This window comes from Amblyraja radiata, chromosome 12 (assembly GCF_010909765.2).
Source record: "Amblyraja radiata isolate CabotCenter1 chromosome 12, sAmbRad1.1.pri, whole genome shotgun sequence".
Lineage (NCBI taxonomy): Eukaryota > Metazoa > Chordata > Chondrichthyes > Rajiformes > Rajidae > Amblyraja > Amblyraja radiata.
The window spans coordinates 38,590,140-38,612,100 of record NC_045967.1 but is presented as its reverse complement, the minus strand read 5'-3'; the positions used below and the strand labels follow the sequence as shown (position 1 = coordinate 38,612,100).

Genomic DNA, 21,961 nt, shown 5'->3' with positions numbered 1-21,961 from the left:
GTGCGGGTGATCGGTGGTCGGCATGGACTCGGTGGGCCGAAGGGCCTGTTTCCACACTATCTTTAAATTAAACTAAAAACACTAAAACCAGAGGGAGTCTAAAGAAGGGCCTCTACCAAAAACGTCATCCAATTTCTTCTATCCAGAGATGCTGGCTGCTCCATGGAGTTCTCCCGCACAATTAAAACATGGAATAGTCTTCACCCTACCATAGTTACCCAACCAGATGCAACTAAATTTAAGGTAGCTCGTTTTTTCCCAAGAACCCTTTTTGCTTAAGTCCAAGTCAAGAGTCAAGAGTTTTATTGTCATGTGTCCCAGATAGGACAATGAAATTCTTGCTTGCTGCAGCACAACAGAATATGTAAACATAGTACAGAACAGGAGATAAAAGTTCAGTGTGTCTATATACCATAGTGCATATATATACACAATAAATAAACAGATAAAGCTCAATAGGCTGTTATTGTTTGGAGTTTGGTGGTGGATCCTTCACCACTTCCAGTTTAAATTCAATTTGGAATATTTTTGGAGTAACTCTTGCACCCTGAAGCAGGAGTTACTCCAGCTCCAGGGAGTGATTCTGCGTTGGTTTTCAGCGGTCGCGGCGAGGTGGCGACCAGACAGCAATAGGGGCCAGATCTCCCACAATGCAAAGGGAGGGAGAAAGTGCCCGGCGCCGACCAGCTGCTGTGGCAGTGCGCATGCGCAGGGCGGCCAATTATGTGCTGGCCGTGGTTGTGCGCATGTGCAGGGGGAGGATGTGCAGACCGTGGCAGTGCGCATGTGCAAGGCGGCCGGCCGTGCAGGCGGATGAGGAGCGGCCGGAGAGCAGAGACCCAGCCAAAGATCATAGAGCGGAGCCCGGAGGCCCAGACACGGATGGCGGGTGGAGATAGAGAGGGGGGCCCCGCTCAGAGTTGAATGGCAGGTGTCCCTGGTGCTTGCCAAGCCGGGCAAAATGGCACGGCTTTTAGGTTGCCTGGCAGGACTTTAGGTGGCAATTGGCACCCGGGAAACCGTTAATTACGAGCCCTGCTTAGTCTACTGGATTTCTCCTTAAATGGTAAAACCGTACACAACATTTCGGGTGTGTTTCCTGTTTCTCCCCCTCACTCCTTTTAGAAGTTTACACTAACAGAGGTTGCACTCATCTTTGATGAGATAATAAACCCAGGCATCATCAGTTGGCTTGGGTGGTTGTCAAAGATCCCATCATCATAATCAAATCATGGAACTCTGACACAGAATGTAGTCATTTTTCCCCTCAGATCCAGGCGAGCTACTTCGGAACAATTTAATCCATCCCATGCCCCCAAATCTTCTCTGTATCTCTATAAATAATTTTCCATTTAATTCGCTCAGTCTGCATATTTAAGTATTTCTTTGTTTCCTTATTCAATCTTTGCATTCGTGTCCACTGGTCCATGAACCATCCACAAAGGAATAGTTTCTCTACATTCACCTTATCAAAACTCATCAGGATGTTGTACACATCCATCAAGCTGTCTTTCTTCAACCTTCCAACAAACAAACAAAGTGTATCTCGTCTAACTTGGTATCTGAAATACCTTATCCATGGAATATTTCCTCCAACCTTGTGATGCCCTACACACCGTCCCAAAATTTGTTGACCAGAATTGAAGTGTTGTGGCCTGTCCATTTTTAATAATATAAACATTCAATAAAATTCCTCTGTTTTTGCTCTATGCCCTCTTGCAGTTAACTTCTATCTTCCTCACCTACATTGAAGTATATATCAATAAAGGCAGTACGAACATTGATCCTTGCTGATCATCAATGTTTACCATGGTCTGGTCTTAAAATCACTCATTTGCCATGACTGCTTTCTATATTTTAAGTCATTACCATTTAATTCCATGGGTTTCAATTTTACTAATCAATTTTTTTTATGTGGACCTTAGAAAATGTCATCTGTGTGAAGATTCATGAAATTCATTACATTCATTTTACTTTTCCTCATGAAAAAATTGCCATCAGATGCATCAGACATGATTTGCTCATTAGAAACCAAAATTGCTGGAAAGGTTCTGCAGATCAGGCAGCATCTGTGGGAAGAGAAACGGTCAATGTTTCTGGTCATAGTCGTAGAGCCATACAGGACGGAAATGTATCCTTTGGCCCAACTCCATGCAGATCAAGATGCCCCTCCTAAGCTAGTCCCATTTGCACACATTTAGCACATATATCCTTCTACACCTTTCTCCATGTACCTGTTCAAGTGAATTTTAATGCTGTAATATACATGTATTCCATATACGTACCAACCTTTGAGTGAAAAAGTTGACCCTATTAAATCTTTCACCGCTCATCTTAAATCCTTCATCAGAACAACCTGTTCAGATCCCCATACGGGCAACAAAAAAATTTGGTTAACCAGCCCCTGATTTTATACCTTTGCTCCTGCATTTGTTTTAATACCAAGTAAACAAAGTGAAAACGAATGTGTGTAGACATTGCGCAAGAACTGATTAGTTGTGATGTACTGTATGTTATAAAGGCACAGCTTGCTGGCATTCACTGTGCATGCACACACAAATAATAATGAGACTGGAAAATGCCGAAGGATTACTAATTTCTGTGAAGGTGTTTTCTAGCACGATGTAGTGACTATGTAACAATAAAGAGAAATGCAAAAATAAAATGAAGATGAGACAATTTTAACTGACCAGCACAATGCCTTTTAACTTGCAGCATGCACTGAATGAAAAGAAAAAACAACTCACAGCACAACTTGAAGAGGCTAAAGAGCTGAAAGAACATGTGGATCACAGGGAGCGAGTCGTCCATGATATTCTGGTCAAGCATTTGTCGGAAGATGAGCTCCAGGATTACACTCATTTTGTAAAGATGAAATCTGCTCTCATCATCGAGCAGCGAGAGCTGGAAGATAAAATCAAGCTTGGTGAAGAGCAGCTCAAATGTCTGAGAGAAAGCTTATCTCTCGGAGTATACAAAGACAACATCTGAAATATAGATCACAAAATAAAAGTTGGCCCATAACTAACCGCAAACCTGTCATATTCCAAAGCAATGGATTCATTATCCAAATGTGTTAATAATCAGTGGCATGAAATGCAGAATTTCTTTGTGATTGATGATTGTGAACTTCAGCCTTATCATATTTGGTGCAAATAACTTGCGTGAAAGTAAGGAAGTGTTAACGTTCACACAGTTGGTCATAAGTGCAACCCTGGATCACAGGGATTTAGGATGGTGCCGTGTTATTTTAGCATCTGGTATTGAATGATGTGTTTGGATAGGGCACCTTAAAGACCACAAATAGCTTAGAGTTCGGAGTTGTTAGGGAGAAAGTCACCTTGGATTCCTGATTCTGATTATTATCCAGTATGGCTTCTGGAAAAAAGAAACAGTGTTGGCTGAGAATCGTACTGAGCTTGAGTATGATGGTTTTTTCAGTTAGTTTGCTTGTTTAATATTTGGACTTGTATATGTAAAGTGGTGAATTGAGCAAAGCACTCTAGGGCTGCCAGTGCAATGTTAAGAAGCTGTGCCTTTAGAAGAAAATTACAAGGGGATCATAATAATTTTGACACTAAATTGAGTTGAATTTGGGATAATTCAAAATGACTCCTAGTTCAAGCTTTTAATCATTTTCTGGAGTTCAGTACTGTGTATGCTGAAAATTGCACACGAAGAATATTCGTCCTTGGTTACTATTAAAGTGAATGGTATTTGTAAACACATTTTTTTTACAAATTCCACTTTTGTAGTTGTTTAAATTTATTTTCTGGTTCAGTATCCACTATAAGCTGCTACAGTTAACATTGCATGGGTCACTTAGCAAATGCTTGATAAAACCAATCATGGAGACAACTTATTTATTGGGATTTATACGTTATTATTCTTGAAGGGGAATTGATGCCATTTTTTGGTGAGGGGAATAATCCAGGTTGCCCATAAAGTATTTAGAATTAAAGTGCTCAGTTTCACAGTCAGAAGCATTATAATATTGCTATATGCAAATCTCACCCAAAGCTTTGTGATGCTGCTTTAAGGCAATAAGTTAAATATATAACAATCAAATTTAAATGTTTTTAATTTATTCACATGGCTTATTAGTAAAGCCAGTGTTCAGCACACAAATGAGTAAGACAAACAATGGAACCTTTGGCTTCAGCAGGATGACAAGAAAGCGGAAAAGCATCTACGTTCTATTAGGCAGTCAGCTTTGCTGCAAGGTGTGCACGTTAGCTAGGGACAGGATTGGGCTCTACTCCATTAATTTTCCTGGGTAATGAAGCCCGTAGAGAAACAGTGGGATTTGGTCAAAATACTGTGGGCAAATCGTACCCAGGGGGCATAGGAAATGAGCAAAGCGAAGCTTCTGATTTAAAAAATGACACTTCTAGGTTAAAAATATGAGTGAAATTGCTAATTAATCGCAGGCAGCAGAGCCATGATTTATCTAGAAAATCATTGCAAATTTTGAAGTTCATTGGCAGATTCACAGGTTAAGATAGAATGGGCACACGATTGTCTCATCCCAAATGTCAATAACATACTTGGGAAATATAATAGAACAGTGTGCTTGTGGCATCCATAGGTTAGTGTGTTAGCATTACATTAATAATTGTTTTCATTCCCATAATAACTAAACATAGTTCTTTCAGCAAATTATTAAATGTGATTAGAAATGGTCAGGTGTGCGAGTTGAGTTGTGGTTGAGTTCAGCAGATGCGGAGTAGACCGTACAGATATCAGACTAGCAGTTATTTGTCATCAATATCAATTTCTGTCACAATAAATATCAAGATATTCATTTTATTTCCAGCAGGATTTGAAGATGAAGTAAAAGGTATGTGGGGATGGATGCTTGACAGGCATATTGGAATAAAGTAGCAGTACAAACTCTACTTGAAAATGAGTGTTATCATGTTAAAATTAGTAAAGCTTGCATTCAAAAACTGTAATTGTTGAATTTCTACTCAAATATATACTGTTTTTTGTACTTTTGACTGCAGTCCACAGTAGTCCATGAGACTTATTATCAGGGTGTCGCAATCAGTATTTTGTTCATTAGATAAATCTTCAGTATTGTGAAAGTGCAGATTGAATGTTTTCAGGATTTCATTTGAAATTTGGCATTGAAGCAAATTTCTTTCCTGAACGAATGGCCCTGATAGATAATCAAGGCACAAGTTACAGATTTGCCAGAGATCTGCCAAATGTATTCCTGAAGTCTGTTTTATTGTTTCATGTTTTCCCCAACATAAGTCAACCAGACCAAAAGACATGTCAGACCATTGCTCTATGCCACAGCTTAAGTCCCATTCAGACAAATTAGGACAGATAGTCAGGAAATTGAAGTATGCATTAATGATTGATGATTAGAAAGTTAATTGTGAGAGCAAGATGCAGGGAAGGGCATATCGGTAGCAGCGGATATGTTATTGTGGCAAGGTTTATGCTGGGCTGGGAGAAAACATTCCTATCCCCTTCAGCCACACAAAGTTAACCTGATGAAAGTTTTATGCCTTGTATCTGGGTCCAGAAATCTGGTCTGCCTATCTTAAAAAGAATCTGGATAAAAATGGAGCCTCCTGGTGTCCTTTAAAAATATGTAAGAACTCAACCACTGCCCAAGATCACATTGGTAACGCTGGCCACCACTCGGTATTCATTAAACCAGAACTGAAGCCTGATTGATGAAAGTCTTTACACACTATGAGAAGCTGAGCGACCATTTCCTGTTACTATTAGATAAATATTTAAATTGTATGCCGTTTATCAATATTTTCATTTCACCACGTTCTTTATTTTCAGTATTTCACCACGTTCTTTATTTTCAGCATTTTGTTTTGAGTAATGTGTGGGATTTCTTTGTCCTGTATGGCCTTAAAGATATCACAAAGCAGAAAAATAATGTATCTAATCCTGTGCCACTGATTACAGATTAGAAATCACAGGCAATATTACAAGGCCAGTGCTTTATATTTTAAGTAGACATTTTTTTTTTAACCTGTCTTGACTTCTAATTCAGAATGTTACCAATTTAAAGATGTTAATCCCCCAATGATGCATGAGAATACCACACAAACATTAACTTAACCAACTGCTCTCTCGTTCTCTTCCAATTTTCCCTCACTTTCTCTCTTCTGTTTGGTCGCAATTAAGGATGGGAGAAACTGAAGAGGCTGGATATTGAAAATCTCATTTGGGACATGTGGGGTTCCCTGGAGCAGATATTCTAAGTTGCGCACCAACCTGGGTCCATGGAGATGCTTCAGTTAAAAACTGAAGATGTCTGTAACCAACCCAGCCCATCCCAAAACGACATAATATCTCTGGTCCACCAGGTGGCGAAACTGCTCTTTTTAAGTAGCAAACTGCAAATGTACATTCCCCCTTGAGAGTACAAATGTTTTGCAAGTGCATTTCAACACCATGTTTGTGAGTAGTCTGTGGGGAAAATTTGGATCTACCACACAGGAAAATTACACATTATAATGTCCTTTTCATTATTTAAATCGTAACTCAGAATTGTGTCCTTTTACTCATTCACCAAAGATGACTAAGAATGTTGTAGGACTTTCCAGTGTAACTACAAGAATTCTCACACCATTCATAATCTCTAAAGACAAAGAAGGAAACTATTTGACCCATTGCATCAATATCAGCTCTTGGATTTAGCCCATCAAGCCTACTTCCCCATTTGTTTCACTTTCACATGTCTATCGACTCCTACGGGGGTTATTTACAGTAACCAATTAGCACAGTTTGGAATTTGGGAGGAAACTGGGAAAACTTGTTTGTGTATTCTTACAAAATACTTAATTGCTTATTCTAAAAGCTGCACCCTCGTGCAAAAACAATGGGTTCATACCTATTTCCTGCATTTACATATTTCTTGGACTGCTGGAGATCTCTGCAATCCAGAATTTAGAGTAGCGTGGGATTAGTGGAACAGATTTCTAAAGTTGGGTATTTTCTTTGGGTTTCTATTGGAAAGCGAGCTCCTTATTGAAACATGCACCCCATTAAATCTTAATGTAAATTGAATCCTAAAATACTAAAACTATGATTGTGACAACTTAAAATAAAATGTTATTTCCACTCCGTTTCAATAATCCCCTAATTTATTCTTTTTCTTTCATTTTATTCTTGTCTTGTTTCATCATAAAAGCATCCTATCTAACCTATTTTTTTCCTCCAAAAAGTCACCAGTTTTACTACTATTTTACTACTCTTGGCTTTGCATTTATTTAATTACAAGTATCTATTTTGAATTTAGAAACCATATTCATTAAAGCCATTAAACTTGCCATGGAGATTTTGAATCCTAGAAAATCCAAGATTTATTTAGACACAAATGGAACATGCCAAATGGACAAGGTGAAATCATGACAGCTTGGGCAGACCCACAAGAAGATTAGTTATAGCCAGTGGACCAATGTTTAAAGGTTTGCAAACTGAATTTTGCACATTGCACTCATCAGGCTGTGATATTATTATGATAAAAGACTGAGATTGCATTCTGCCAGTACAGAAACAAAAATATTTCTGAATAAAGAGTGATTAAAAGACACTGTCCATTTTGTGACACACATTATTCCTGACTAGATAGGTTTTACCAATTTCATAATATTACATAATTTGCAATCCCATTGCAGCCTGATGAATTAATACGGTTTAAATTTATATATAGTGGAGCATTCCAATAATATTGCTGTGTTATTGCAATCCCCAGACTAGGGTGAAAGTCCTTCTAATCAAACCAATCTTTAGGAGTTTGACAGTTCCAAAAAGTATGTTTTTCATTATCATTTGATCAAGTTGTAGCCAGGATTTTTATTCACCAAGTGACCTCCCTTGTGAAAGTACTATGTTTGCAGTTGATTGTGATGGGGAAGTGGCAGGACAGTGCTTTGGATTTGCTATGGATGGAGTTTGATGGTGCTAAAAAGTATTAAAGGAAATCCTTCTATTGTACATCAGTACATTTGCAGAACTTTCCATGACAGCTTGGAACTTGAATCATAAATTGTGGCAGCTAATCCCAGACATTTCATAAGTGAGGACCTCTAAAAATGTAACTATATCTGTGCAAAATTATCCCCACCACCACCTTGTTTGGGGGGGGGGGGGGGGGGAAATGCTGAGTAATCTTGGTATTGAAAATAGATTTTTTTACACTGAGCATCTTCTTGCTGCTCTTTCAATTAGTGTTTTGATGCTATTGTCTTAAAAGTGTCATTGTGATGCCTTTAACCAGTTCTGAGAAAGTTGGTTTGATAGTGTTAGGACTGTGAGGGGATTCAGAATTCTGGAATACTGATTGGGATTGGTATTGCTGGGTTGTCGGCAGTGGTTGTGCAATGTATGGGATGTTGTAAAGTAGAAATATTACATCTTGTGTGGGGAGGAAATTGTAACATAAAAATCAGAGGAAAACCATTAGGTTTCAGATCAAGACTATTGGGTTGTCAGGGCTCGATACAACATGTGGGTTTGTCGAGAAGGATAGGAATAGTAAATTAAAGGTGGAATAAAAATTTGGTGCTTATAGATTGCCCAAATGCTACAGATTAAAGCCATCAAAAGAGATTATTTTGGAAAATTTGTTCATGACATTTTCTTGTAATTTATCCCAGTCCGATATCCAGTATTAATTAGGAGGCAACAAAATACACAGTTTCATGAATGTGCAGCACTGCATCATGAAGCTGAACCTTTGCACAAATCCAAAGTACATGAAGCGTTTACCAAATTAAAGCTGAAGATTGCACATCATCCAAAAGGAGAGTGCAGTGATTTTGGAATCTACTAAAAAAATATAAAGGTTTAACTGAAGAATGTATAAAAACTGTGAATAATTTATTTTTTTTACTGTATATAACAGATCCCAATTTGATTAATGAGAAATGTTTGAATAGATCTGCAATCCAAACATTTTGTTTCTTTGTATTGCTTTGAAAAACAAAAAACAAACAAAAATGTAGATAGTTGAAATAATAGTAACAAAACAGTAAATTGATAGGTCTCTGCCTCTTTATTACACATATTGGCTATTGGCAAAAATTCACGAGTCAAATGTGATGCAAATTGATTTAATCTTTGTGTGATATTTAGCTTGAGAATATCTAAATGCAATTGTAATATCTATTTTACATAAACACCTGATTAAACAGCTTTATATTGTATATACATTATGATTCATTGTGAATTGTGTTTAAATTTTTAAAACAACTTAGTAGAATATTAGTCCTCATGGAGGGAAAATGCAAATGTCAGCAAGGACAAAGATATTCATGTAGTCTTATTTAAAAGAAAAACCCAAATCTGGTATTTTTCTGTGACCCTGTTAAGATTGAACTATTCATTTGAAAAGTTAGATTTTGAATCTTTAAATGTAATTCATAACTATAAAATAGCTTACCCCTAGTTATTTTAGATAATTCCTGTTTATTTCATTCCTGCATTTATGTAGCTAAATCTATAAAACATTTAGACATGAAGAGAGTTATGTACCTTAACCTTGCTGGCTCAGAACTTAAGTTTCAATAAATGAATCCATCCTTGTTCAAAGAAAGTTCTCCAAATTTCAATTACCATCTGTTCACTGGCTAATAATTTTCTCAATCAATGTCCAATTTTCCTATCTACTTAAATTCAATGTTACATTGTCTTGCCGTGTACATAATAAATGGACAGAAAGTGCTTGGCAATCAAATGAACACTGGGAACTATTACTGTTAAGTACAACATTGTATCTTCAGTTTGGAGATCTTTGAACAAATTTATCGGCATAAACTGATTTCTGTCATCGACGATGTCAGCAAGGTTTACTTCATGGTTCACTACATTTAAAACTTTGGTCAGAAGTGACTGAGAGCAACATTACAGAATATCATCTAAAGTATGTTTCTTCAAACATTTGATTTTGTTTTGACACTTTAACCAAATGAATTCTTTAATATGCAAATTTATGTATTTTAGTTTTGTAATTAGTTTCTTTAGAACGTTTCTTTCAAAGTAAATTTCAAGATATATGCCAATCTTGATAGGTATGAGACAAAGGAACATTATGAATATATAGTAAATAATGTACATGTACAAGCTGTCCTATGGAAGATTAAATTCTTATTTTGAAAAATTTAGTGGAACATCTTGGAATGAGCTCTGTAATTTGTGGATGTTTCCTAAATACCAATAAAATTCTGCTACATTGTTAAGCCTGTGGTTGACACACTTGTTCATATTATTTAGAATGCATCAAAGCATTTTAAATGTTTCTTCACATATAGTTTATTTAACAAAGTAATAAGACTAGCATGTATAAAGTGCAACCCCAAATCTAAAAGGTTCATTGATGTCTGAAGTTTACCAAATGCAATTAGATTATACATTTGGCTTGATAAACAAGCTGGTCAAAATTTCCAATCTGGATGACAAATAGTAAACCAGGCATCAAATTGTCTGAATTGTAACAATAGTTTCTCTCATTTATATATATTATTATTTTAATATATATTTTCATATTTAATTTTTTTAAATATATTTATATACACACAAATTTGGTCCACAGTTTGTCACTTGTAACACTGTGTCTATTTTCAGTTTGTATACATAATACCTGTAGTTCAGTGTCCTATACCTTCAGTATAATCCCCTCTGTAGATCTTCAATCATGAGGCATCAATGTCAGAAAATCATGGAAACCACTAGGTGGCAATATGCCACCAGATGAATTATGATTTTTCAAATGAACTGCATTACTTTTGGAGATTATCTTTCTCTTAGGGAATATGTGGATTTTAAAAATTTTGAATCTGCACTAGAATTCATATCAATTATTTTAGTGACTTGGATAATAATATGAACCTTTCACTCGGGGAAATGTAACCAATTTGACAGTAGTTGCCTGATCTGCTGACTCTTTTCCATCAGGTCTTCAAAATATTAACAAGGCAGAAGGGCCAAGACCTTCTAGAATATCCTAATGGGCATGATATGTAATCTACCAATGAACACAGCAGACCTTGCAACTATGTACGAGGATGTTGCCAGGACAAGAGGGTGTGAGCTATAGGGAGAGGTTGAATAGGCTTAGTCTCTATTGCTTGGAGTGCAGGAGGATGAGGGGTGATCTTATAGAGGTATAAAATCATAACTCCATAAATTCTGGTGTGATATATTTTTGATATATTTACAAAATTATTTAAGATAAAACTGGAGCCTAACACTGAAATGATTATACTTGGAGTAACGGGAGACGGGAATAAATTAAACACATTTCAAAATTCATTTTTTAATTATGGGTTAATAATAGCAAAAAAACTTATACTCAAATTTTGGAAAAACACACCCATACCAACGCTTAAAATGTGGATTATAAATATGTTGGACACAGCACATCTTGAAGAAATGCGATTCCTCCTAACAGATAAACCAGACCAATTCTTAATGAGTTGGTCTCCATTTATTGACTTCTTGGAAGCATATGGTGCAACAAAATCGTAAAAAACAATTGTTTCAGGTCTGGGTGAAAGATGGTCAAGAATATAAATACTTATCTCCTATCTCCTATTTTCTACTCTCTCTCTTTCTTCTTTTTTACTTCTCTCCCTCACTCTCTTTTTGTTCTTTTTCTCACACACTACACATCATATGTTTTTTCTACTCTCTATTGCCTACTCCCTTTTTTTCCTCTCTCTCATTTAAATAAATACATAAATAATGAGGCTGTACATAGAATGTAACATGCCAACATATATTTGGCACCTGAAAAAAGGTACCACTGTATTGTACTTCTAATAAATAAATAAATAAGTAAAAAGAATAAAAATAAAAATCATGAGAGGAATAGATTGGGTAGATGCATAGAGTCTCTTGCCCATAGTAGGGGAATCCAGGACATAGGGTCAAGTTATCGTGTCAGTTTCAGTTATTTCTTTTTAATGACTTTGCAAAAATTTCTAAAGATCTGTTTTCCATTTTTTATTATGAGGTACTGTGGGTAGATTGATGATTTGAAATAAAATGATTTAATCCATTTTAGAATAAGGCTGTAACGTAACAAAATGTGGAAAAAGTGTGTGTGTGTGTGTGATCATGCCAATTCATTGCTCTTCCATATGTTAAATGGCGCTTCGATATTTTTATAGCTGCACTCATCAAGGCAAGTAGATGGTATTCTTTAATGCTACTGATATGTATCTTTTAAATGGCAGAAATCTTTTGGGCGTGACAGGATATCCATATAGTTAACCATATAACAATTACAGCACGGAAACAGGCCATCTCGACCCTTCTAGTCCGTGCCGAACACGTATTCTCCCCTAGTCCCATATACCTGCGCTCAGACCATAACCCTCCATTCCTTTCCCGTCCATATAACTACCCAATTTATTTTTAAATGATAAAAACGAACCTGCCTCCACCACCTTCACTGGAAGCTCATTCCACACAGCCACCACTCTCTGAGTAAAGAGGTTCCCCCTCATGTTACCCCTAAACTTCTGTCCCTTAATTCTCAAGTCATGTCCCCTTGTTTGAATCTTCCCTACTCTCAGTGGGAAAAGCTTATCCATGTCAACTCTGTCTATCCCTCTCATCATTTTAAAGACCTCTATCAAGTCCCCCCCCTTAACCTTCTGCGCTCCAAAGAATAAAGCCCTAACTTGTTCAACCTTTCTCTGTAACTTAGTTGCTGAAACCCAGGCAACATTCTAGTAAATCTCCTCTGTACTCTCTCTATTTTGTTGACATCCTTCCTATAATTAGGCGACCAAAATTGTACACCATACTCCAGAATTGGCCTCACCAATGCCTTGTACAATTTTAACATTACATCCCAACTTCTATACTCAATGCTCTGATTTATAAAGGCCAGCACACCAAAAGCTTTCTTTACCACCCTATCTACATGAGATTCCACTTTCAGGGAACTGTGCACAGTTAATCCCAGATCCCTCTGTTCACCTGCATTCTTCAATTCCCTACCATTTACCATGTACGTCCTATTTTGATTTGTCCTGCCAAGATGTAGCACCTCACACTTATCAGCATTAAACTCCATCTGCCATCTTTCAGCCCACTCTTCCAACTGGCATAAATCTCTCTGTAGACTTTGAAAATCTACTTCATTATCCACAAACCCACCTATCTTAGTATCATCTGCATACTTACTAATCCAATTTACACCATCATCCAGATCATTGATGTACATGACAAACAACAGTGGACCCAACACAGATCCATGTGGCACCCCACTAATCACTGGCCTCCAACCTGACAAACAACCATCCACCATTACTCTCTGGCATCTCCCATTCAGCCACTGTTGAATCCATCTTGCTACTCCACCATTAATACCCAACAATTGAACCTTCTTAACCAACCTTCCGTGAGGAACCTTATCAAAGGCCTTACTGAAGTCCATATAGACAACATCCACTGCTTTACCCTCATCAATTTCCCGAGTAACCTCTTCAAAAAATTCAAGAAGATTAGTCAAACATGACCTTCCAGGCACAAATCCATGTTGACTGTTCCTAATCAGACCCTGTTTATCCAGATGCTTATATATATTATCTCTAAGTATCCTTTCCATTAATTTGCCCACCACTGACATCAAACTAACAGGTCTATAATTGCTAGGTTTACTCTTAGACCCCTTTTTAAACAATGGAACAACATGCGCAGTACGCCAATCCTCCGGCACTATTCCCGTTTCTAATGACATTTGAAATATTTCTGTCATAGCCCCTGCTATTTCTACACTAACTTCCCTCAATGTCCTAGGGAATATCCTGTCCGGACCTGGAGACTTATCCACTTTTATATTTCTCAAAAGTGTCAGTACTTCCTCTTCTTTGAATCTCATAGTTTCCATAGCTACTCTACTTGTTTCCCTTACCTCACATAATTCAATATCCTTCTCCTTGGTGAATACCGAAGAAAAGAAATTGTTCAATATCTCCCCCATCTCTTTTGGCTCTGCAGATAGCTGTCCACTCTGACTCTCTAATGGACCAATGTTATCCCTCGTTATCCTTTTGCTATTAATATAGCTGTAGAAACCCTTTGGATTTACTTTCACCTTACTTGCCAAAGCAACCTCATATCTTCTTTTAGCTTTTCTAATTTCATTCTTAAGATTCTTTTTACATTCTTTATACTCAAGCACCTCATTTACTCCATGCTGCCTATAATTATTGTAGATCTCTCTCTTTTTCCGAACCAAGTGTCCAATTTCCCTTGAAAACCATGACTCTTTCCAATTTTTACTATTTCCTTTCAACCTTGTCATAGGATACCCAAACTCTAACCTACTTTTTGACCAGACCTGACAGTATTTATGTGGCTGATTCAAAGGTTGCTGGTGTTGATGTTGAGGGCCTTGATTATGTTAATTCCATTGAATATCAAGTATGGGGGGGGGCAACTCTGTTTTTGGACGACAGGCATTTTTTGACACATTTGTGGCATAAATGTTACTTTCTTCTTTGTAGCCCATGCTAAATTTTGTTCAGTTCTTGTTTCATGCAGGCATTGACTGCTTCATTTGCTGAGGAGCTGCAAATGGAATTGAACATTGAGCAATAATCGTTGTTAAACATTCCCAGCTCTGATCTCGCAATCTCATACCACCAGGGGGCGCCGACGATGGTAGCCTCGCCAACAGTCTGTCATTTTGGGGTTTTTGTTGTTATTTTTAGTGTGTTTTAAAAGTTTGTGTTAATGTTCTCTGGTTTGTTTTATGTGGGGGGAGGGGGAACTTTTTTCTCAATCTCTTACCTTGCCGGAAATACGATTGTTTTCCGGATCATATCTCCAGTCGTATCTCCAATATCGTGGAGCTGGAGGCCTTGCTTGGGACTGATTTTGAGCCCCACCGCGGGGACGTGGATTTACCATTGAAGCCCGCGATCCCTTGCCTGGGATCAACACTCCAACCGTGGACTGTGGACTTTAACACCGAGAAGCTCGCAGTCTCGGGTAGAGACCGATACCGGGAAGCTCCAATGGCGCAGAAGGTTCGACCAGCCCTGACCCGGGGTCAGATCGCCCGGCGCGGGGGAGCTGATATTCCCCCCCCCCCCCCCCCCAATGCAGGTGCTTGATCGCCCCGACGAAGAGGGCCTGACCACTGTCTACAGGGGCTAAGATCGTCTCGTCAACGGAAGGCTCGAGGTCCCCGACCGCAGGAGAATAAAGAAGAGAAGAGATTTAACTTTTTTTCGCCTTCCATCACAGTGAGGAATGTGGAGGAATCACTGTGGTGGATGTTTATGTTAAAATGTATTTTGTGTGTTGATGCTTTTTATTGGTATGACTGTATGGCAAATGAAATTCCACATATGTTGCAAAACATCCTTGGCTAATATAGTATTATGATGCAAGAAACATGGTTGTATGGATTAAATTAAGCAGGAAGAAGTTGGGCCCAGACACTGCTCTTAAGAAATCCTACAGCCATGCATTCCTCAGCCATCTTCGTTAGTGCAGGGTATTTGGAGTGTTTTCCCTTAGATTTGCCAATGCCGCTGAAAGGAGCAGTCACTGGCAATGGCTGAAGAGAAAATATGCTGTCTGGGCTGCCACATGACCATCTAGAGGCTAACCATAAGACACACACCCAGGTTTGATCACCCTGCGGTGGGCCTGCCTCGACTGAGGGTGTCTTGTGATAAAAGGCCGAAACACCCAGTGACGTTGAGGTACACAACTGAAGATGTGTCTGAGTGGTAGCAAAATCACCTAGTGGTCATCCCCAAGAATGTCAATTGTATGTGTCCTACTAATCAATCTCAATTTTACAGAGCGCTTTGATGCCACATTTCATCAAATGCTACCTTCATGTCAAGGTTCCTTAACACTGGAAGTCAGTTTTGGACCATGTTTTGACCAATACTTTGATGCAGTCATAAGTCAATTGGACCAGACAAAACCAAAATTGGGTGTTGCTGAGCAGGTTATTGGTGAATAAACACTGCTTGATGGTAATGTCAACGAGACCTTGCTTGTGCAAAAAAAAAAACTGCTGGAGGAACACACTGGTTAAGCACCATCTGTGGAAAGAAATGGTCAGACTATGTTTTGGGTTGGGACCCTTTTGGAGGAGAGGGGAGATCATTATTTGAAAAGGCAAGGGGGACAGGGTGAGGCAAGAGCTACTAAGGCAAGGAGGGGCTGACTGGCAGATGAGTCAGGTGAAGGAAAGTTGGATAGAGATCGTTACGAAGGCTGGAGGTGCTTTATTGATAATTGAAGGTAGAGAAATAAGCAGTAATAAGTCCATTTGGATTAGTTAAAAAGCAAAAAATAAAGCAGAAAATTTGAATAAATCAGGAAATGTTTTAGAGAACTCACCTGTTGGGCAGGAAGAAACAGTAAATGTTTCAGTATATGACCCTTTGCCACAATTGGTAAACATTTTTTTTTTAAAAGGTATTTTTAGTTTGCAGAGCAAAGGGGTAGGGAAAATTAAGGGAATGGCTATGATGGAGTTAAGACTGAGAAAATAAATGATAAGAGAGTGTTGGAGTTCTGGTACTGGCAACTAATCTCTGCACAAGGGACAACGGAGAAGAAAGGAAAGAAATGCTGTACATATGACATCCAGAGCATAGTAATTGCTGGAAATCTCAAAGAAAGGAGATTGCAGGGATAGTCCGGCTGGTGATGCAGCATCCATGGGGCATGAAAAACGTGCATCAGATCTGGCAAAACAAAAAATGGCAGGTGCTTGGAATCTGAAACTGAAACAGAAAATGTGAAAACTCTCAAAGTGCCAGACAGCGCTCACACAAATATTGAGAGAAAGAGTTTCTGAAATCAAGTTACTGACACCTCAGATCATTGACTCCTTTTTGGGTCATTGACACAAAATGCCGTCCTTGCCCTCTCCCCTCCATCTGTTGAACAATTCCAGCATTCCATTCTTTTGCAACAGACCTCGAGTTTTTAAGCAAGCGAGTTAGGCTGGATGCTGAAAATTGTTGAATACAATGTTGAGCCCCAAGAGATGCAGAGGGCTAAATTGTAAGATGAGATATAGCACTCAAGCTTACACTGAGGTTTGTTGAAACAATGCAAGTGGTTGGACTGAGAAGGACAATAAAAGTGATAGGCAACTGGAGGTTCGGAGTCAGCTTTGTACATGGATGGAGGTCTTCTATGTCACAATTGCCATAGAGCCTTTAGCTCTACCATGTTCACCATCAAGTACTGTACCCATCTCCCATCTACCTTAACCCCATTTATCAAAGGTTTAAAGTCAGTGGGTTGGGAAAATAGATTAAATGCTGAAAGCACTGATAGCCATTTAAGGCGATTTCATAATTTATAAAGGTATGTTTTTAAGAAATAAAGACTTTCCAGGAAGAATGATCTATGCATTGATAATAAGGAAGCAATAGATTAAAACAAAGGCTATATAATTAGCAGAGCAGAAAATTGGGAACATAAGAGAAATTAGTAAAGAACTAAAAAAATAAAGAGGAAGGAAGTAAGAACAAGTTAACAAAAGATCTTTACTGGCAGTAAGAGGCTCTACAAATATTGAAGAAAGAGAAAAACAGGAAGTGCGTAGCTTAAGTAGATGTTTGTGCCCTTGAGGGTGAGATAAGGAAATTAATAATGGGAAATGAGGAAATGGCAGGCTCTGACCAAATAGTTTCAATCTGTCTTCACATGAGAAACCGGAAGAATACCAATAAAAACAAATCTGAGAGTGAATAGGATGGAGGAACTTAAGGTTATCACTGAAGAAAAGGTACTTGGGTTTAATAATGGGACTAAAGGCTGACAATGCCTAGATATGATGGTCTGCATCTCAGGTTCTTAAAATAAGTGGTTGTGAGATGGTGGATACTTTGTTCATGATCTATCAAAATTATATAGGTTCTAAAAAGGTCCCTCCAAAAGCACCCCTATTTGTGAAAGGAGGGAGACGGAAAGCGGGAAACTAAGCTAACAAAGGATTCACAAGAGTCCTGGAAAAGATAAATATGGATTAGGGAGACTGCAACCTAGTTAAAGTTCATGGAGTGAGCGGAGTTTGAAAATAGTTATAATAGATAGTATACTAGAAGGGCGAAAAATGTGTTTACTTTCCCCAGAGGATAAATAACCACATTTGAAGAAGGACACAATATCTGAGAAAGCAGACAAAAGATTTAGATTACCAGAAAATGGAGTGTTTGGTGTTCAAGTAATACGAGATGGGTCTGTCTTGTGGACCAAGATTAGTTTGCAGAAAATGAAGAAAATAGGAGATATTGATGGGAATCAAGAGTGGGACTAAATATAGGACTTAGCTGGGCCTAGTGGGAGGGTGGGAAATGGCAGAGACAGTGCATAGGATAGTTTCAATTTTAGTGACAAAAAAAATGATGAGCTAGCACACATTATGGAGGTGAGAGTATATCAAGCAAGGGAGAAGAGTTTAAAAAATATTTACATTAAAGAAGCCTTGGATTATCTTTCAAGTACAAAATAATCACAAAATTGTGATTATCTATATCAAGCACCTCTAGGGGTCCATCCAATGCTGCCTCTGCTCGTATTTTTTAACTCGATATTAGAGGCCATTCCCAAGCCAAATCCACAACTCGCTGGCATGCCCAATCCTTGACTTCTAAAGCAGACAATCTACTCCAAGACAGTGGTGAAATTAGCTAAAAAGACACAAAGTGCATAAGTTACTCAGCGAGTCAGGCAACATTCCTGGAGAACATAAATAGATGATGTTTCAGGTTGGGATCCTTCTTCAGAATCTGAGACTCCAGAGATGCTCCGGCATTGTGTATCTTTCTTTGCAAACCAGCATTCCTTGTATCTCTGTATGAGGTTAGCAGGTGGGAGGGAAATATGGAAGGGCAAGATGTGAACATGACAGATCAAAGCTGACCATAGTAAAGGAAATTATCAAGCAATCAAATCCGTAGAAGGTCTCGACCTGAAACATCACCCACTCCTTCTCTTCAGCGATGCTGCCTGTCCCGCTGAGTTATTCCAGCATTTTGTGTCTATTTTCGGTGTAAACCAGCATCTACAGTTTCTTCCTACACATCTAGGAAATGTAGAATGGTTCATTGTTGGCTGAGGGGAATGCAACAATGACAAGGCATACTATCAGTAAAATTAATCCAGGAGGACAGTGAAACTAGTCGGAGAACTACTATGGGGGGGAGGGACGCAGAGAGAGGGAATGCAAGGGTTACTTGAAGTTAGACAAATCAATAGTCATACCGCTGGGTTGTCTGCTGCCCAAGCGAAATATGAGGCGCTGTTCCTCCAGTTTGCCTGGTTTACGAGGCCCAGTAACTATGGTGATTCCGGGTGCGTTATCACTTCCGGGGCAGATAGGGGCTGTGATGTGTCAGCGCTTGAAGCCGGCGGAGGGGCTGAGTGGCAGACGTGGGGTCTCGGCCTGCGACCGCTGATCGGGCCGCAATGTACCCGCTCAACCCGCCCTCCTGGCCCGTTGACGCCGGCCTCTGAGCGCCATCCCACCCGGGGCAACGGGGCAGAACAGGTTGGGAGGCTCCGGCTCAGCTGACAGGTGGGTGACTCACTTCTTTCTCACCGCCCACCTGGGATCATGTTTGCTCATTTACCTTTAATTTTTTTAATAGATAACGGGTTTAATTCCAGTCATCTGTTGACGTGCCCGAGCTGCTTGTACGTTCGGTCGACTTAATGCGCCTGAGTCTGTATCAATAAAGGTGTAGTGGCCAGTTATATTGTTGCCTTTTAAAAAAAACTTTGTCTTATTTTCCAAAGCCTTTTTTTTAATTGATGTTTTCACCAGGAACCGACATTTGTGCAACGTATCAGTCATTAAAGTGCTGGTCTCATATGTTAGCGTGTTATTTGAGCCGTTTAGACAGACAGGCAGGGAAGTGACTTGCTCAAGACTTATCATGTGATTTATTTTCTCCTGTTTTACATGGGGCATTTTGTTGATCCATAAGCTGCGTTTTTGACGGCAGTGACCCAGTGAGTATAGGTCGTTTCACATGGGAATGTTTCGTTTCAAGTTATTTTTAAACGGTTTTGCGATTTGATTTATGATACTTACAAGAGCTCGGTTTGGACGTTTTTGAATCAGCGATCGTATTGCTGCTGTATTGTACAGAGTGAAAAGAGACGTGTTTGGCTCTTATTGGGACTCTTGATGTACCTACATTTGAGGAGGAAAGACTCCTGCTTTGGTTTGGATAAAACTGCTGGGTAAATTGTGGAAATTTTCCTGTAGATTATTAGGAGGCTCATTCCCAGCTGGACGTGGGATAAGTATTTATTTTGATTCCCTGCTGAGTTGAATTTGCCACTGATGGAATATAGCTTTTTAAGTAAATGCCAAGGTTGAAGGATTTCCATTTTTACCAAGTAAGCATTATGACACAAATTTGAAAGTGTTCCTGATGAGACATTAAAAGAACCTGATAGTTTTAACTCAATTTTATGGTTAACATGTTTGGTAACAATTATGATTATGGTAGCTATTTTGGAGTCAATATGGAGGAGGCACTGCAGCACAAACCAGGCTTGACAATCCTAGCATCTTGCATGTCGATGCACTGACCAAATAGAATCTTTGGTGCAGGTGCAGGTGCAGGTCGAGAGGTGCAAGGCCAAATGGCCTTATTACTTTTTCAAAGAATAATTAAACTGATTAAAAATTAGTACAATTAGAACAATCATTTTCTTTCCTTGGTAGTTTTACCTCACCAACAAAATAATAATTGGTGATTATATAACGTATATATTAATTAACTTAAACACTAAACTCACCTCTATAAATATATATAAAACAAATTGAATTATAAGAAGGATTGGTTGAGTTAACAAAGAGAAAAATTTGAAATTCAGATGTGGTAAATTTAAGTCTGCAATAAACTCTGTTTTAAAAGAATTTTTATCCAGAGAATGGTCGAATATGGAGTTACATTACAAGGATTAGTTGAGACGAACAGCGTAAAAGTATTTAAAGGGAAGCCACTAAAACAGGAAAAAGGAACAATTCCACTTGTTGGCCAAGGTTATGGTTCTGTGATATGTCAATTCATTAGAAAGTGGTATGATGCAAATCTTCCTTTGGCCTGAATGAGGAATGTCTTGCATCTTTTCTATCCAGGTATCTGTTCAAATGTCTTTTAAATGTTGTTATTGTCCCTGTTTCAACTACTACCTCTGGAATCTGTTCCATATACCCACCAACACTTGTGTGGGGAAAGAAAAAATAACCCTCGGATTCCTCGTAAATATTTCCCCTCGTCTTACACCAATATCTTCTATTTCTTGATCCCCTAACTTGGGATAAAGATCTATTCCCCTTATGATTTTATATGCCTGTAAAATATCACTCCTCAGCCTCCTGTGCTCCAAGGAATAAAGTGCTAACCTACCCAACCGCTCCCTATAGCTAAGATCCTCGAGTCCTGGCAACAGCCTCGTAAATCTTCTCTATCTTTTCATGCTTAAAGCAAATTTCCTATGGCAAGGTGACCAAAACTGAACACAATACTCCAAGTGTGGCCCTATTAATGTATTGTACACAATGTCCCAACTTCTATACTCAATTCTCTAACTGGTGAAAGTCAATGTACCAAAGCCTTTTCACAACAGTACCAGCCTGTGACACCACTTTCAGTGAAATATGTATTTGTACTCCTAGATCGCTCTGCGATACAACATTCTCCAGAGGCCTACCATTCACACTGATGCCTGCCATTGTTTGACTTCCTAAAATGCAAGGCATCACACTTAATTGAATTAAGCTCCATTACTCATCCTGGGGCCCACTTCCCCAAATCGTGTTGTAATTCTTGATAACCATCTACATTGTCTATGAAACCACCTACTTTAGTGCTCTCTGCAAATTTATTAATCATGCACTGTAAATTCTCACCGAGATCATCAATATAGATGACAAACAGCAATGGGCCAACCACTGATCCCTGGG

General features: G+C 38.7%; 2 protein-coding genes and 1 long non-coding RNA gene across 10 annotated transcripts in view; 2 read left to right on the top strand and 1 right to left on the bottom strand.

Moving 5' to 3' along the window:
- Positions 1 to 10,217, top strand: part of shroom4 (shroom family member 4) — a 106,657-nt gene extending 96,440 nt beyond the window's left edge. For all 5 annotated transcript variants that reach the window (XM_033030567.1, XM_033030569.1, XM_033030570.1 and 2 more), the window contains one exon: positions 2,716 to 10,217. In XM_033030567.1, the coding sequence (XP_032886458.1) occupies positions 2,716 to 2,991 (276 nt within the window). In that variant the 3' untranslated portion in view covers positions 2,992 to 10,217. The remainder of the gene's footprint in view (positions 1 to 2,715) is intronic.
- On the bottom strand, positions 786 to 19,346 carry LOC116979110. The gene is made up of 3 exons (XR_004413632.1): positions 19,243 to 19,346; positions 2,748 to 2,904; positions 786 to 2,069 (listed from the first exon to the last, which is right to left on the bottom strand). It is a non-coding gene; the product is annotated as an uncharacterized LOC116979110 (long non-coding RNA).
- A 36-nt stretch (positions 19,347 to 19,382) lies between these two features.
- clcn5 (chloride voltage-gated channel 5) overlaps positions 19,383 to 21,961 on the top strand; it is a 76,413-nt gene continuing 73,834 nt past the window's right edge. The window contains exon 1 of one of the 4 annotated variants that reach the window (XM_033030572.1): positions 19,383 to 19,555. The gene's annotated coding sequence lies outside the window, so the exon portion shown is untranslated. Of the gene's footprint in view, positions 19,556 to 19,896; positions 19,993 to 21,961 lie in introns of those variants that run through there. The other 3 variants (XM_033030573.1, XM_033030577.1, XM_033030575.1) reach the window with 3 other exon arrangements.